Source organism: Tauraco erythrolophus, chromosome 13 (genome assembly GCF_009769465.1).
Source record: "Tauraco erythrolophus isolate bTauEry1 chromosome 13, bTauEry1.pri, whole genome shotgun sequence".
Lineage (NCBI taxonomy): Eukaryota > Metazoa > Chordata > Aves > Musophagiformes > Musophagidae > Tauraco > Tauraco erythrolophus.
Window position 1 is genome coordinate 21,131,108 of NC_141477.1, and position 18,960 is coordinate 21,150,067.

Below are 18,960 nucleotides of genomic sequence, written 5' to 3' on the forward strand. Positions count from 1 at the left end.
TAAAACCTAAAAAAAAACCCTTTTGTCTTGGCAGATGTAATTAAAGAACAGCTTAAGTCTTGCAATAAGTAACTGCTGCAAGTTTCTACAATGAATCACACCATAACTTTGGCTTTTGAGCAAACCTTTTGCAAGGCTCCGGAGCGTCAGCATTAAACTTCCCCATGTCATAAAATCACTTGTTTTGGTTTTTTTTTTTTGTTTGTTTGTTGTTTGTGTTTCTATTTCTTTTCAAAAGAGTCAGGCCTCTCTAGGTAAGCCTTGAAACAGGTTATGGTCTGTAGCTGAACACAATATGTCATCTCACATAATAAAGACGGGCTCCTTGGTGAAAGAAAACCTGCCTCAGGAGCGAGGGCAATGGACTGAGTTTTATACTGTCTCTCCTTCTGTGGCTGTCGTGGAGTTTGTTTCAAGATCTTGCTTACCTGACTGATCCATACTCAGGGGGATGCTGATACCTCATCATAGGCCCATCAGATCTTCCCTGCTGGCTCATGCGGTGATCACTATAGAAATGTCCCGAGTCTTGAGGTTTGCAGTTCATAGACGGGGTGGACACATTTTTGTAAGGATACTCTGGAGGAGGACCCCGCTGCTCCATTCCTTTCATGTTGGGCTGGGAAGGGGGCTGCACTGAGTTCTTGTAGAACTCATTGGAGCCAGAATTTTTATAAGGGTCGCTGGACTGCTGAGGAGAAAGCGGAGAGAGCGGGGAGAGCGGCGCGCTCGTGACAGGCGCGTGGGCCTTGACACCGCTGGTGGCCAAGGACAGCTGCATCAGCCTCTCGCTCAAGGAGCGGACGTGCCCCTGCTTGAGGTCCTTAAGTCCTTCATCCTGGTGGACCTTCCCCGGGCTCACCCGCTGCACCGTGGGCCGCCCTTCAGTCCTCATTTTTTGGTTGGTGACCCCCGTTACATAAAATGCTGCCCCAACGCTGGCATGTGGCTGGCCCCTGAAATACTGTGACTGGACTTTGGCTTCCTCATAGGTCGGGAGATCCTCGCTGTTCTGAAGTCGCGGGGAGAGCTGCTTCTCCATGATGCTGTTGTCCACCTGTATCTCCTGGCCCTGGGGCTCCTGACGGGCAGCATGAGTCACAAGCTGGTGGTCCTGGGAGCTCAGCCCTTCGTTCTGAGATGCTGGACTCCCAGTGCTGTTGAAAGGGGGGGCATTTCCTGTGGCTTGCTGGTGTAAGGCAAGAAGGTTACGGTTGTCATTTGGGTTTCCGTATCTGAGCTGCTCCTGCAGCAGGCGCTGTAAAACTGTCGTAGCTGCTTGCTCTTCTGAATTCCTCATCTCAAACTGTGGTGCCTTTTGGGTGGAATGTAAAAGCTGCCCTTGACCTAAGGAAAGGAGACACGGTTATTAGCGCCTGAGTGGATCAAGCAAGAGACATTTAAGAGCAATGGCTTGAAATACAGAAAAAAAGCAGGTTAGATTATCAAAGGTTTTCATAACAATGGGGGTCATTAAGGCCCTTGACCTAAGAAGGACTTGCATGCCAGGGGGCAAAGACTCGAAAGGTGATGAAAGGTGACTTGCAAGTTTACAGGAATATCAATCGACTGCAAGCTGGAGGGATGCATGCTGAATACCTCAGACAGCAAAGCGGCTTTCAGGCAGAAAGGAGACCTATAATTCACAGGACGATGGTAAAAATGCCTAAGACCTGTTTGCTCTACACTTAGGGCTACCAACAGTGAAATACACTTCCCATATTCACAGGGAGACAGGATTAAAGGGTGAAATCAGCAATTTCTCAGTTTTAAGGGAAAAAAAAGAGAGGTTCAAAGGAAGTAAGGAAATCTCTTAGCTTAGATTGTTTAAGTCAATTAATGAATATCTCGTTAGCCAAAAGGTTTTGAGAGTTATGACATACCCAGAGTGAGATCAGCACCTAGTCTCCCTGCTGCAGAAAACACTAGGTACTGGTGCAAGCGAGGACTCTGTAACTTCCTGCTACACAAAGGCAACCAAATCCTCACACATCTAAATATCGTCAGCTGAATGCATGCAAATGCAAGAGGAGGAAAGAGAGTTGTCTGATCTAAGGAACAGAAAAAGACCTCTGAGTGGCAGGAAAAAACACTGTGTACCAATGAGAGAAACACAAAGAGCCAATGTCAAGCACATCCTAAGTACAGATTAAGTCAGGGACCAACAGTGGTTACACTTAGCTCAGTCTCCCAGTGGAGTCAGGAATTTGTCATGGAAACTCAAGCCCATTGGCGTTGCATGAGTTGAAATACCCAAAATTAACGATACCTTTGAGACATTTAACTAAAAGTAGAGCTGATTTTGAGTTAGAACAGTTCAGCACAGAGAGTATGCTTTACTTGTTGGCTCAGCTGTGGCTCTGCGCCACAGCAGAACACACATTGGTAATCGTCCATACTCCAGCACTTTATTTTGACTCCTTTTTTCTGTATAACATTGTCCTTTAGCAAACGGTAACTTGCTCCCAAGGGTTTGTTGGGTGGCAGAACTAGGGATGGACCACAGGATCCGGGGGATCTGAAGGGTCTGCTTTGTTCTGCGTTTCCACAACCACCCAGTTTCCTCCCCCAGGCCAGCCTACCACAGCAGTCCCCCCCTGTAATGCAAGGCCTCGACACGTCATGCAGACAGAACCCTTCTGCAAACGTCATTGAAGTGAAACTTAAAATCCACCTCGTTCCAGGCTGCCTCACCAAACTAGGAAGTCAAGCCCTATTAACTGGCCTGGAACATGATTTTTCTGAAATCCTATTCGAAGTGGCACATACCTATTTCCTTCACTTTGACTTCCTTGGCAAGGAGGAGCAGTTCTGCGACATGGGGGGGACACACAGCCTTCCTCCCGCAAATCCAAAATCTCCACTCAGAGATGGCTTCAGTCTCCTCTTCAGTAGGCCAGATCACTTGATACTCTCCTCGCTTCCAAAATAATTCTGAAGAAAGCATTGAAAACATCATTTTAATCAGCAGATGAGACCCTAGAAATAATAAACCTTGGCCCGTATTCCCGATTTTTCTTTTGTAGCTTCTTGTTTTGTCCCAGAGCCCAACAATTTTGATCCCTTTAGGATGAATGAACCCCCCCTGTCCCTAGCAATCTACTCCAGCTGCTGCTTTAATCATGACAATTTCTGCTCCAAGATTCAATGTTGCCAAGTAATGCTCTGTCCCATCTGTGCCTCCAAGTAAAACAGTGATTAAAATCCGCTAATTCTTTAACTCCATTGTTTTATTTTTTGCTAAGAATGAAAGCTGCAGCACAGATGATGATATCCTGTGCTTATGGCTCCTTTTCCAGTGGTGCTGTATATTTCAAACTATATCAGCAGAAATCCTTTGATGAAAGGTGATATGGCTAAATGCTTTATAAATGTCAACGAATTATGCCTCAGAAAAGACTGTGAGAATGACCAGTATACGAATATTCGCTTTGTTTTACAGACTGGGAAAGTGAGGAGAAGAAAAGGACACTGACAAAGTATACGCCAGAAATATATTGCAGAGCACAGCTCTAATTCCCCAAACACTCTTTAATTACGTGGCTCGTCCCTTTCAGAATATAAAGCACTAAAGAAACTTTAACCATTGAGGGGAGAACCAGGAGAACATAGAAAAATGTGTATTTAGGCATGTTACTCAAGAAGCAGTTAAATCTACCACCAAAAGTGTCTAAAGAAAAAGATAAACGATGCAAAAGAAGTGGAACATACTCGTGCACTCGGTGTGCTTCTACTTTAAGGGCAGGCAATTAAACCAGAACTAGTGAAACTAAAAATATTCCTCGAGATATATAATTTAACTTAATTTCCTGGAATGTTGCAAAAAATAAAGTGAGCAGATGTAGTGAAGGAATGCAGACGCGGATACTTGTGTCTCTGCCTTATTACGGCACACATCCACACCCAGCAGAAATTATCTCCCATCTGCAGGTTAAATACTCGAGGTGTCAACAGCAGTTCCAAGGCACACGAACAATGTCGAACCGGGAACAAGGCTGTGTTGTGTGGAATGGTACTTCAAGATGGTGGCTGAAAAAAACGTCTGATGTCAAATTCTTAACTGGTGACTTAGCTCGAGAGGGATATATTGAAAACAGCTGCCAGCAAATATGCAGTAAAGAACCTTTAAACCAGGCATTAAGATAGCAGATAACTAGAACCATTTCTAGCCTCTTTTCCCAGTGTTGCACAACAGAAGTTAAGGATTCCTCGTCCCCCTCACACCAGTATCATCGCTGACTCTTCTTTTTTTTGCCCTTTTTTCTTTTTTTTTTTTTTAAACAAAGTTGCCCTAAGCAACCCTTTTTATTAGAGCATAAAAAGGCTTTTATTACGCAATATGATGCTGCCTTTCCACCCAAAGATTCTTTTGTTTCAACTGGAAAAATCTAAGGGGGTGTGTGCGTGTGTGTGTGTGTGTGTGTTTATTTTTTTAATACAAAGATACAACCCAGCCTGAGATTCTGCCTCTCTGCCTTAAAGATTTTCTCAACAGACAAATTCAATCTGTGCATGTTTAACTCCTTCAAACTTCCAAGGAAGTAATTCTGTAGGCGACCATTTCACACGCAGTTTCACTTCACAGCAAGACAAGCTTATTCTGCTGAACCGATGAAGGGAGGGCACAGTTCACACCAAAAGTTTTTGCTGGAATTGAATACTACTAATTTTATTTTGGATGTAAACTAGGAATCAGCCTGGAAATCCAAAACAAAAGGTGGCCTGAGATACAATATGAAGCTATTCTGGCCAACAAATCCACTTTCTTTAAATACCAACTGTTAGCATTAAGCCTATTTTTTCCAGTTTTATCCTATTATTTTTAATTAACAAAGAAAATCTTGTGCAACTAACTTGGGTGCCAGCATTCCTGCAATGTGCTTTCTGAGTGAGCTGGAAACTCACAGCAGAACCAGTAACTTCACTTTTTTTATGTAATGAAACACAAAAACGAACAGTACAATTGGTACTGAAGCCCATGTGTTATTTATTTGGACATCAAATTCTATTAGTGTTAGACCCTTCCAGCACTTTCAGTTTTCACTGTGCCAAAGATGAAAATTAGTGAGGTGCACTGGAAAAGTTGTTATGACAGAGCTGGAAGGAAACTGGAATAGGTTCTGTAGACATTTTAAACAGACATATTTGGAGGTTTAGCCTAAATCTGTAACGATGGATAGGGCTGAATTCAGACTACCAACAACTCTGCAAAACTGCACTGGCTTATGGGTTGGATGGTGCACTCTTTATAACCACGAAGCCTAGAAACACCTTGCTTTTCAAGTGGAAAATTCAGTTTTAGACCAATTCTGTTCCAAGGAACCACCCTGAGGTAGATTTCCCAAGCTGAACCGATTCACAGTCTGCTCCTGAGCATCGTAGCTCTATCATCTTACTACCTTATTCTAACTTCTAGCCTGAAATTATTCATGGCAGCTTTCTATCTGTATGTTCTCGAGCAAAACATCAGAGCCTAGAACTCACACAGGAGCTGCAAACAGTGTTGCACGTAACCATGCTGAGATCAAGAACGGGCACAAAAGGGGAGGTAACGTAGGTACTATTTAAGGAAGAAAAGACCCATGTTTGCAGGGCATTGTGTAAAAACTCAGTAGCTGAGGCTTCTGTCTTAAACATCATGTTAATTACACACAGGAACCTTGCCAGTCCCTCGTGAGGAAGAAAGATTAATGAAGAATTTAAAATGATAATACTGCCAGGCTGCAAGGAACCAAAGCAGTGCATTTCTGTACAGCATGCAAATATTTTTCAGCATTATAAAAATAAACAAGCTTAGACAAGTGAGCTACTCACCGCTGTTTGATGAGTGGCTATAATGCTATAGCTCAATTAACCTGCATGGAGCAATAATAACCTCACCAGCAAAGAGAAGCATCTTTCTTTAGCTTGTGAAACGAAGAGGAATGCAAGAGTCCCTGTGAGGACAGCCTGTACATACTTGCCCAGAATTACTGCTTAGCCAAGAAGCTAATTAGCTTACGCATCAGGTGGGATGGGAACAGGTTCACCACCTCAAAAAGGCTGGAGTACAGTTAAGCACTTTCAGTTTTACTACTAAATCTTCTGCCACTCATGCACAAAACAATCCAGTGACAGACTTCAAACTCAAGCAGTAAATTTTGCTAAGTAATTCTGTGTTTTTCTTAAAAGGTGTGCAAGTGATACTGCTTATGCTGGTTGGCAGCAGGTGATGGGATGCTATCAGGTAGATGAAGTCTTCGGTTGTTTTTCTAGGTGCAGAGTTATCTTCAGGCATACCTGCACACTTCGATAGAGGAGGGGAACACAGAACAGAGATAGCACAGAAAGCACTGGCTGTGAAGTCCCCGGGCAATCGCAGAGACCAGCTCACATGCTGAGTCACCCACTGTTTAATAGAAATATGCCTCTGCCACACGGCCTACGCGAAACCCAGCAGGCCGATTGCCTGATCCTGCAAAATTCGCTTAACATCAGTGTCTATAAGACCACTGGAAACATGGCTATTCTGCACACACACTCACTTTGAAGTGGGTAGGAGCACCAGACTCACCAGGGCGAGGTCCAAAATTATTTAATGAATAGTGCAGGTTATCACTGAATGCTCTTCGTTTCATTTCAGCCCTACCCAAGGAGGAGGAAGAGAGAGAATACACACTAGAACAGTCCTAGAGAATAAAGGTTCCCAACGACTGGTGCCAACACCCAAACCTGCAAGGCGGCACACAAGGAATCCCAGAGCTGTGATAGCGTTTTAGCACCTGCTCCGAACCAAAAGTAGGTTTCAGACTCCAACCATTAACACTTCCCCAGCTTTCATTCAACCATCCCGTCCCTGCTTGCCCAGATCTACCGACTGCGGCTCAGGTGATCTCTGAGGGTGGCACTGAGCAGGTGCATGGAGTGGTGCCAACGTTACTCATCTTCATACCAGAAGGACAGAGTCACCACCAGGCAAACAAGAAAAACTTCCTTCTTTTAACTAAAAACAAGAACAATGTCACCCGGAGGGGTGCAAATATAACGCATACCCATCAGATTAGATCATCGGGCAATTATAGCAAGAGGCCACCGAACACCCAAAGATTGATCATGGTTCTAACAACTCTGGGTCGAACTGAGGCCCCCTACAGCAAGGGCTAGACTGCCTCGCCAAGAACCACTAACCCTTCTCCTCAAATGCTCATGGTATTGAGATCTGGGCACAGAACAGCACAAGAAAGCCCAGCAAGCCTGAAGAAAAAGCAGCAAATTGCCTGGCCTGGCTTGAGATAAATAAATCAAGACATCAGCATAGGAAGACCCGCTCTAAATAACATCTCTAAGGAAAAAACTGAAAAGACCTTATTTGACCTTTGAATTACTGCTCCCGCACTATAAAGTATCCATTGCTTCACAGGGAAGTACCTATAATCTCCACCAACATAATTTAGGTTTTATATTACAAAGGAGAAAAAAAAAAAGAGAAGAATAAACACTTACAAAGCCTGGTATAAAGAGGAATGCTTCACGGCTTTTAAGCATTTTGATAAGAATGCTATGGCATTTCAAGTTCCTCCATAAAACATAAAAAAAAAAAAAAAGTCAGAGGGGCAGGAGGATTTATTCTGAACATACTGGTCTAAAAGCAAAACCAGTCTAGGTACATTGATGCAGCTGTTTTTACTGGGAATATTTCTGCGTGAATACGTCACACCATTCAGTTACTCAAACTGTTATGCAGCACTACCAAGCTCTACTCACACACAGAATCATGGAATCACAGAATGGTTTGGGTTGGAAGGGACCTTAAAGATCATCTAGTTCCAACCCCCCTGCCATAGGCAGGGACACCCTCCACTACACCAGGTTGCTCAAAGCCTCATCCAACCTGGCCTTGAACACTTCCAGGGATGAGGCATCAGCAGAGAGACAACCCTTTAGTGGCAGGTACTGCAATTTCTGCATACTTAATGAAACCACTAACTCCAGCACAGGTGACGGAAGCTCCGCTACTAACTCCATAAAGGCCAAGATCTCACCTGTCAGACGTCTTCTTGACAAAACCAGATCCAGCTTACAGAGGTTTAGTCACACCAGGTCTCATTTCGGAGGACTGTCTCCCACCACATCCCAAGCAAGATTCATCTGCTTCGAACTGCACAGATTTCCAGTAATTATCCTTGTAGGACTGGGGAACTGTTGTAAACCCGAGCCGCAATTTTAGTGCGACATCAAGTTTTGTTTTGTCTTTTACGAACGCTCCACTTCTCGCCGCTGCTAGCACTCAGGCAGCGCCCGGCTGCTGTCGTCAGCAGCCCCTGTCCCACAGCTATCCCAAGTATGCCTCAGCACCGTTTTCATTGCATTGTGTGGTTTCTCCATTCCTCCACTGATTTAGTCCAGGCCTCTCCTCGGGGCTCTCAGATAATGAAAACCATGTGAGAGCAAAATGTAATCTTCAAACACGCAAACCAGTTTCATGTGCATTATCAGAAGGGAGCAAAACGTTGACAGTGCATCATTTGTCCCTACCGATAGGATCAGGCTCTTTTAATTGCTGGTGAGATAAAAAAAAGATTAGAATCATCATCTACATTTAAAATAAAGTAAAAATTCGAACCTAAAAGCCTAAGTCCTGAAAACAATGGAAACACACTCCCCAAATAGATATATCTGGTTTATGCTACCTTAAGGTAGTTTTTCCTCACATGCCAGCTGTGACATCCTGAAAATCTGTATGATAAGTTGACACAAATAAAAACTGCAGGTGAAGAAGGGTGTAGAGATGAAAACAATCACTATAGCCTAACTTTAGCACGGAATTTTCTGGCTTTTTCTAGTATTACCACAATTTAAACTATTGTAAGCCCCCATATGGAGGAGCTCTTACTGTTTCACAAAGCAATTTTACAGAATTTAACAGGACTAGTCACAGAATACAGAAAGCAAACAGGCATGGGCCCTCCTTTTTTCAAAGGGCTGCTTTTTGGTTTTTTCTTTGTACAAAGAAACAGTTAAAATGGAGTTAACTTATCAGTTGTCAGTCAGCCTAACAGAGCTGGCAACACTCATTCTGAGATGCTGCGGCTCAAGGAAGGGAACAAACCTAATGCAGTACTGGGACAATCCCAGATCACGAAGCAAGCCCATTTTGTGATCTCAATGGGGAGCACGGGTTAAAAAGATGGACCTGCATTTTTTTAAAAAAGTAAAACCCCACAAGTGATCCAGACCACTAAATTTTTAGAAAGCAAGGATGTTATAAAAGAACAACACCAAAACCACTTATATCATAACAACCTGGGTTTTCCATGTGCACCTTTTAAAAACCTTAAAGACCTGTAAGATGATTAATTAAGCCTCACCACCACACTGGGAGGAAGATATTACTACGTTCATTTTAGCACAGCCATGATGGGCTAAGTGCTGGCCTACATTTATGTTCTTGTTGCCACAACTATGTCACCCAAGGAATTGATTTCTTGCAATGTAACTATTTCAGCAACCACTCTAAAGAAGGTGCAGTTACACTAGGAAATAATTGGGTTTAGGTATATTACTTAAGAAACCTTGTGTAAATCATACCAGCAAAACTTCTTCCTTGCTAATATAAACTTCATCACTAATAGAAAGATTTTCCATAATAACTGGAGCAGCAGAAGTTTTAAGCACAGATCCTGCCTAAATGGCTTGATGGAGGATGTAGGCATCCTAGAACTCGAGCAAGCAGAAGGCAGGAGAACTTTCTGAGTATTTTCTATAGCCAGAGAAGATACTTCTGCAAGGTATCGCTAGCAGCTGCAGAAAGAAAAAGTTAAAGCTACACAATGTCCCCTAATGAAGGAAATCTGCATGTTCGTGTTTTGCGCAGCTGGTGCAGTGTCAGCCACCGCTAACACACCCCATCTTGTGCCACTGAAGCACCGAGATGTGCTAAAATGACCTCCACCGACTGCATGGACACCACCGGTAACACGCTGCTCCTTAGGCACAAATCTGAAATGGTTAACCTTGCGGTGGGTGCCAGCAGAGCAGGAACCGCACCGAGCTCTGCGCTGCCTGCGGAACGGGGAAGGGATGCGGCTGCTGGGGCCTCACTCGGGCTGGAGAACTGGCCATCCCGTGTCCCGCACGGCAACGCACGGCTGAAGGGCTCCCTCGGAGCCATCTGTCTCCCGCACGCACCGTCTTGGGCCCCGATCTCCATTTCAGCCTTTGAGATGGCTCCATGGAAACGTCCCTTCAAAATGCCACCTGAGCAGTTTGGGATGGGGCCAGTGACCCCCCTAGACAAATTTTCTCTTGCCATCCCTACCTCCCCAATCAGAAACACACTGTTTTTTCACCAGGTGGTAAATCCACTCTCCCCTCCATGGGTGCTAGGATTTTTTAATTATTTTTTCTTTTTTTTTTAAACAAGATCTGAGCGCTCCACACCCGATCTCAACGCAGCAACAGCAAAAGCTGTTTTTTTTCATGTAACTTTGGAGTGTTGTTTTCCGCCTGCTCTCTACAGTGCCCTGATCTTACCCAAAGAAAGGGTGGAACAAACTACATAACTGCTCTCAGTCTCTTCAACTTATCATTCTGCAGTAAAAAGTGTTTCCAATTTGGTTTTACCTAATATAAACATCAGCTTTCGGTTGTGATGACTTCAATAAACTAGAGATGACCAATTCCTCGTGCACTTCCGCAGGCTATCTTACACTGGTTTTATGTTCTGTGTCTCCAGAAATATGGAGGAGGCTTCAGCTTTGTTTCTTTTCAAAGGGACAATGGCAAAACTAAGAAGATATGTTTTCCCACCCTGTTTTGCCCAAACCCCGCAAGACAGGCTAGCCCTAGTATGAAGCAATAAAATTTGTTTCAGCTGGACACAGAACCACCCAAATTAGAAAAGCAGGAAAAGTCCACCAAACCCTGAAGTGAACAAAGTCATGGAAATGTGGAAATACTTTTCTTGAGGGTTACAGTAAATAATCCTAAAAGATTAAGTAATTCTTTCAAAAAACAAGTTGTGTAGAGGTACAACACATTTTAAAGCAAACAAACATTACTGTGATACAACTCTTAGACAAGGTCTTACAAATGCTAATTGATGCACTAAACAAAAGCTTATATTGACTTAATTCATAGCCATTCCTACAAGAGAACTGCTCAACATCTTGGTCTACACTTAGACACTGTAAGTGCTTTACTCATACAAATAATAGCAAGGCCTTTAAAAACCAATTTTATTAGATCTGTGAACTTTTTATGGTTTAAACAAAGTCTTGGTTCTTTTTTCTAGCCAACAGTGATGAACCTTATATAGTCCAACAGTAGTTATCACGGAAAATGACTAATGACCTCTCCAAACTCTCAAAGATTTTCAAATATTTAGTATTTAAAAAAAATAAAAGGTTATTTTAAGCTTAGACACAAACAAACCAGACAACAGTCATTCTGAGAGTGGATAAGAAAGTAAAAAAGCAACAAGCATGAATGGCAGTATTTATCTCTGAACCCCTTCTGCAGGACCAAGAATGCAGCCTGCGTGCCAGCAAAATATGCGACGGTTCAGCTATGAGGAAGAGGAGAGAGCACTCGCTTTTCCAGCGCTAAGCTAGCAACACGGGAGCTGCTCACGGCAACGCACAACACATCCAACAGCCACCATGAGGGATGACCACAACTCATGATCCCCAGGCGCTGCCGGAGACCTCGACACACGTTCTTCCTTCACTTGAGCTAAGCACCTCACATACCCGCTACTCTACTAAGACGTGATTTTAAGGCTTTGAGAGCTCTGTTTCCACAGGCCTTTTTATTTTGTTTTCAGTTTTTTTTGTTCATGACTTTTTCTTTTCCATTCCCATTCATTCACCTATTCCTTGTTCGTTCACCTATTCAGTCCTCGTTCACCGATGTCCATCTTACACCAAATGTCTGGTCTGCCCTGAATGGCCATTTATACACAGGTAAGTTTCAAATATACTCTTACTTTTAAAAATCATATCCAAGTGTCTAGATAAACACAAATTTCATCAATCCGGACAAACTTCTTTCACTTACAAGCACAGTAGGCAAGTAAGACAAATACTATATTGCGTATTTAAAAATTAATTGCTCCCAGGAGCTCCTTTACATTATTATTCCCCAAAGTTTTCGAGATTTTTTTTTTTTTTCTGTCTTGAAGATTACATTTCAAGGCCACTCTGGAGAGCCAAGTAATGTGCAAGATTCGGATATTCGCTAACTTTAGAGTTCTCCACACAGTATTTTCACACAGATACAATTTCAGCATCAGGTCTGGTCAAAGCACGAACCGAATACTTTTGCAAAAGCTGAAGGTACAGCCGTAGCATGGAGGCTGCAGTGTGCAATTCCTCCTGTGGCCAGCACTGCATTCCAGAGCTGTTTGGGAATACACTCTCTCTGGTCTAAGAGGGTTTAACAACTGAGAAGCTCCTGCGGCCAAACTGGACTCACAGGACAGCTATGTGCCTGTTCTCTCATAAAGACAATGATTTAAAGCCTACAATATGATGATGCCATATATGGGGCACATACGGAGAGAAGATCAGGCACAAGAGGTAGATGAAAGTCTAATCTAGAAGGCAACTACTCATCAGAAAGGAAGACAAGCAAAGAATTCCTGAAAACAGAAAACGAGCTTAGAGAAATCGGTTGTGGCCCAGATTCAACACAACAGACTAAATCATTTTGACAAATCCTCTAGTGCTTCCTGAAACTTTATAACCCCAGCAATAGGCAATTTGGAACACTTCAATGAAGCATCAAGAGATCCAAGTCCTCTCTTGTATTTCAGTGGATAGAAGAGCAGAAAGAGAGCCTTCAGCCTTACTGCCAACCACCAAGAATGGCTGTTCTCACACGATTATAAACATTTGGTCTCCATGGAAGGGGGATACCTAGCAGCAAACATTGGCAACCAAGGATGTTCCACTCCCACTATATTGTCCACAATAGCAAGGAGAAAAAAAGGAAAAATCCATAAGGCCGTTTCAATTAGGAAACCTTTGAGAAGACTTCTTCAAAAGTAAGTGTCTGACAATACCTTGAAATATGGGAATGTGCAACAACAGTAAGATGGGGGAAAACAGCGATCTTGCTTTATTCTGAAAGCGTTTACGCTTCACTCCAAAGTGGGAATATCCAATAATCCAAGAACCTTTTGCCAAACGCAAGGTCATAATTTTCTTTTTCATTCAGAACAGAACCTAACGCACACCGTATTCTGTACTGAACAGAGGATCTTGTAATTCACAGGTATTTGGAGCCAGGTTTTAGTTTAATACAAGCTCTTAACATGCAAGAACTTTCTTATATTGGGCTTTGTCTTTCCATCAGGTTACAGTTCGGCAGCTCTTCAAAAGCTGTCAGTAAGAATGAAGCAAGAACTGTAAAACAGAGCTCTGCCCCAAGAGAGGTATGAACAGATAAATTCATTCACAGCCACAAGTACTTATACATTAACATACATTTGGACTGTTGGTAATTCTAGAATTAAAGATTTATATCTGTATACACATTAATACAGCAACAACCTAAACCTACAGCAGATTTTGCTCCACGTTAAGAAAATAAAGCCTTTAACAGGCTGAAATTTTACTTCAGCTGTTCATTCATTGTAGTGACAGTGAGCCATGGGCCAAGACGTCGTTGTGCCGGGTGCTATACAGAGTTAAATGGTGCAAGTTGTTCCATCAAAAAACCCTCCACCAACACATCCCTCAAAAACGACAAAAAAAAATCACATTACACCCAACTGGAGGCAAAAGGAAGGGAGAGACGAGGGAGAAGCGTTTCTGTTTTGAGAACTTGGGGGTTGAAAATTCTCAATTTCACTGTCATGGTTAGGACAACGTGGCAGTAAAGCAATGCAACCTTATTTCTAAATAAACAAAAAGATTGGTCAGTCTGCTGATGAAAGACAGGATAAAGAGAACAAGAGAACTATTAAATTATCTACACTTCTGGGATTCTTGCTATTCTTTTGCAAAGTGAATGGCTTATGCTAATCAGGATGCATCTGAAATGCATCATTCAAGCCTTCTTGTACAAATATAGTTCTTATTTATCCAGAAAGATCCCCACCAGCTGGCAATGTTTGCATACAATGTTAAACCCAACTTCAAGAGCCCATGCATTATGAGTCATTTTGCATTTAAAAACATTAGTTCTCTTAGCTGCTCTTGAAGATGGTGTATCCCATGAGAAGAATTTTAGTGGAATTCAACAATAACACACTATGTTACCGTCCTACTTTCTCTAGCACAAAGAAGCTACAAGCTTTCTGTTGTTTCGTGGTTTTTTCTCTCCTAATGGTGCTTTGCCTACAGAACATCTTTGGAGAAGGGACAAAAGGATTTGCACCCATCCCTTCTACATGAGTCAAATATTTATGCTATATCCTCTTCAAGCATTTTCATGTAGTAACCTATGGAATGTGATCTCCCGACCTTAACACTCAAGCACGTCTAAATCAGCTGCCCTCTGAGCTGTATTACAGACTACAGAGAATTTCTGTATGTTTGTATTACAGGCATATGAAAACCCTGTGGCCCAGCCATGGCATTCCGTGCTATAAAGCACACATTAGTCCAAAGTCACTCAAGCATGCTTCAGGAAGCAGCAATACTTTGGTTCTCCCATGTTTACGGCACAATCTCATGTCGTGTGTCACCATGAATAGGTTGAACGATGAACCATGCTATCAGTATATTAACCAGGCATCATGATTTAAGTACGTGTCACGCCAAACAGTACCGCAAGTACGAGGTACCAGCTCCACTGCAATCCCGTGTCCCACTCTATGGCCCATTCTGCCTACTCCATGTTGCCCAGCTTCCTCCCCTGGACAGGCAGTGCTGCTTGCAAAACATCTCCAGAATGAGAAAGACAATGAGCTTGGGGAAAGACTAGGCGTCCCTTTCCCACCTCCTGGAAATCCTACCCCTTCCTCAAGAAAGCGCTAGGGCAGAAACAAACCATTCTGTGTTGTCTGTGGCTCCCAGGAACATTTTAAGGACAGGGGTTATGTTGCAAATAAGTGTCCTGGAGAAAAAGAGAGGGAGACCAAATGCCCCAGGTGAACCTGCAACTTCAACTACGGGATAAATTTTTCCAGGGTCAGCTCATGACCCTCCTCCTAGGAGGAGCAGTCACTGAGGTAACCCTGGTGAAAGCCTGAACCAAAGATTTACCAGGGTCATGGTCTTGATGGTAGGGTTCATGTTTTTATAGTAGCCCTAAAAAAACGTGACGCTGCCCATCACTCACGCAGGAGCAGCGCAAGTGTGTAGGGCAAGCTCGAGAAGATGGCTCTTCTGTTTCCACCCTGATTTGGCAGAATGGCTCAGTCCCCAGAAGTCAGGGGTAGCAGAAAAGAGTGAGACAGCAGCCAAAATCTACGCCATGTCCTCTCCCCCAAGACAGCTCCTGGTCAGTCACCTGCCCCAGTCCCCTCGCAAGGTGCCGCACCAGCTGTAACACCGCAGCAGAGGCTGAGGTGCCCTCAGCTCTCTGAGGGTCCAGCAGCTCAAAGCACGCTGACTTGCTGTCCCCCTCTAAGAGAGGAATGGGACAGCTCTTCCACTTTTTTCTTCCCCCACAGAAATCCCTCCAGGGGAGAGGAAGGGGAAAAAAAAACAAACAACAAACCACACAAAAAAAGAAAGAGGAACAGGCACCACAACAGATCAGTATTTAGCATTTCCTGTATCATCTACAGGAAAAACCCACGCAGTGGGGAAGAGCATGATGTCAAGGCTGGCTTCACCACATAAACAGCCAGATCCTCCTGCTGGGGGATGCTGTGTGTTTCCACAGGGAACAATATAACCCTCCCTGCAAAGAGGAGTCCTGCTACCAGCCACACGAAATTCCACAGGTCTTTCCCTTGCGCAAAAGACTGGTAGCAATGAAACTCTGGCCGTGGGAAGTGGGTATGTGGGTACAGAGCTGGGGGAGAAGGAAAATGAGACATTCACAGCAGTGTTATCATCTGTAAAACAGCACACATTCAGCACTCGGCCCCTAGAGAAAGGAGTATGCTACAAAATATGTTTCCCTGCACAGAGACTGGGCCTCCATCCAGTTATTATGTGCACGTCCCTGCTGCGTTTTCATTCTTACTTTAAAAAAAAAAAATCTCAAACCAAAGAAAATGTATCCTCATACTCACTCTGTACAGTGCCAAGCATGTTCCTAGCTGTGTTCATTAATCTGCTAAGGCGTGTTAATTACGGGTTCAGCACTCACACCTTGTGACACAGTAGTAAAGCACGTAATGTAAAACAAATTCCAGTGCGAAACAAGAAATCTCCACTGACTGTGGAAGCCCTGTTTGCACGCGTGCATACGTAAGTGCACACACATGCTTCTCTGCGAAGCATGACGAGCAAAGACAATCTTGACACGTGGATTACAAGCACAATGACTGTGACTATTTTCTCAAAAGAAAAGGGCACCACAAGAAACGCGGCTGCTTTCGAACACAGCCTGACACAAACCCACTTCACCGACTTTCACAGAATTTTACTTCATCCAATTACACACAAATACATCACTATTAATTTGGGCTATTTACTGCCGGTGGTGAAACAGGCGGACAAGTGTATTTTTTTGCAAGAATTTTTGCAAGATGAAGAGCAATCTTTACAGGAAAGAGAAGTGATGGGCAAAAGCTGACAGAGAAGAGAGCCCGACTAACTCCCAGGTTTAGGCTGCAAGAACGAATGCCGAGTCCCTTGCGCCATGAGCACATCTCTTACCTACTGATCTGCTGAAGACAAAAGGGTTTTCTTCTTTTCAGAAACTGGACACTTGGAGCTCGTTGGGTCAGTCACACAAAGCTTCCCTGCTGCCAAAGGTATTTTTTTTTCCCCTCGGGTTTTTGTTGTTGTTGTTTGGTTTTTTACCCCCGAGAGTAAAGGGCAGAACAGTGGATTCAGCAGGGGCAAAGGGTGGAATTCGCGACCCAACAGGCGAACTGCAGAGCTCTCTCCGAAAGATGTTGTATTTCAAGGCGCTTTCACTTGCAAATCCTTCTTCATCCTCAGTGTCAATAAAACTGGAGGGGGGGGGCGAGTAAACTTTTTTTAACTGCAGAAATAAACCGGACTCCACAGAAAGGGGAACGGGATATCAACTGGATTTGTGGCTCGAATTTTTATTAAAAACAAATATACTTTCAGACAGGCAATCAAGATAGATGGGTAAAAATCCAATACAGTCAGACAGGACCTGCCCGCAGCCCTTGGACGGAGGATAGCGGTATCCCAAGAACGGCAGAATAAACAAAAAGAGGGGAAAGTCCGCGTCCCGGCGGAGGGGGCCCGGCGCAGGCTCCGCTGTCAGTGGCAGCGCCCGCGGCCCCGGCAGGGAAGGGCGGCCCGCAGCATCGCGGCCGGGGGAGGCAGCTCCGCTCCGCGCCGCTCCGCGCCTCCTTCTCCGCGGTTACCTGTGCGCAGCGGGGCGCGGCGAGCACGGAGGAGCCGCAGGGCCGGACGCGGGGCTGGGGCGGCAGCGGCCCCCGGCACACGCTCCCCGCGGCAGCAGGCTCCCGCCGGCGCGCACACCACGGCCGGGCAGGGCAGGGCAAGGCAAGGCACGGCCGCGCAGCTCCGCTCCCTCCGCCGCCTCCTTCCGCCTGGCTCTGCGGGACCGCGCTCCGCCAGGGCGGGCGGGAAGCACCGCCCCGCCCCCGCCTCCCCCCCCCCGCCGGCGGCTCCGCCTCCGCCCCGGTGCTGCCCGGCACCCATTGTGTGCAGGGCGGCGGCGGGGACGCCGGGTCCGTCCCGGGAGAGGCGCCGCCGGCGGCGGCCCCCGCGGGAGCGAGCTCCGGGCGGCCGCTGCGCGCAGCCCGCGCCCTCGGGAAGCGGCGGAGCTCCGGGCGGGGAGCGCAGCCCGCCGTGCCCCGCCCGAGGAGCTCCGGCCGCGCTACCCGGTAACGAGCGTGCGGGCGTTGGAGCCGCGCAGGGGCTGCACGGGCTCCGCGTGGCGAGTCGCTCGCTCCCCTGCAGAAGCGTTCGCTGGAGCTGGCCCCCAGGTCCCAAAACCATTCCGCGAAGTCAGTGGAGTTAAGATGGGTTTATACCAACGCACGCCGGCCAAGTATCTGACTCACCCACTTTTTGCGGAAAGTAACCGAAAGCGTGGCGAGAACTGATCATGACTAACTGCACATAAGCAGGATATTAAAGGAGTTCCCTATATGTAATGTTCCTAAAACACACATCACGTAGTCTTCCAAGGCTTGATCTACCACAACAGCTCATCTCCACCAACCTCTACTACCCTGACACAGCCGGATCTAATGGTGTGGAAAGAGGAGATGGAAGAGACTTGAGTATTTTCCCCAAAACGCAACCACGATTTTGCTGTTTTATCATTTTACCACATGATAAAAGTATTCACACACAGAGGTGTTTTCTGTTGAAGGCTTCAGCGCCTGGAATCACGCTGTAGAATTTCACCTTAAAAAATAGTTTGGTTTTAAACACGTAACAACCTCTAAAGAAAAACATGAACATAGTGCATGCCTTTGTGCATGTCTCCCGATTCAAAGTAAAAGGATCCCAAAATGTTGATAAAAAGAAAAGCTTAAGCCAGTCTCTCTGTTTTGGAAGATCTACCAGCACTTGGTAATGACAACGCAGTGGTACCAACCTCTGCACCAGAAAGGCAAAGCCCTTGCTCTGAAACGGGGCAAGCAACCCTAACTTTTCCTCGCCTGATGCCTGTGATCAAGGCAAATCCCCAAACTAAACAAGGCCCGAGATAACAAACTGGTCCTTCAGTAGGGACCTATTTGTGTACAAACAACAAACAATGCTACTGTGCCTTTCTCACCATCCACCTCCTCCTCTGGCTTTCGCATACAATGCACTGGAATCCTGCCCCTTCGAGGTCACTCCTGCCTGTGAAAGTGGAGGATGATCTCCAGGTGACAGCTTCTACTTGTCTCCTGGC

General features: G+C 45.1%; 1 protein-coding gene across 1 annotated transcript in view; it reads right to left on the reverse strand.

Annotated features, from left to right (window-relative positions):
* The window catches only part of AMOT (angiomotin), a 33,626-nt gene extending 30,679 nt beyond the window's left edge, over positions 1-2,947 (reverse strand). The window contains exons 1-2 of the mRNA XM_009992724.2: positions 2,770-2,947; positions 429-1,347 (exon numbers count right to left, since the gene is read on the reverse strand). Of these exons, the coding sequence (XP_009991026.2) occupies positions 429-1,347; positions 2,770-2,947 (1,097 nt within the window). The remainder of the gene's footprint in view (positions 1-428; positions 1,348-2,769) is intronic.
* Between the last annotated feature and the right edge of the window lie 16,013 nt (positions 2,948-18,960).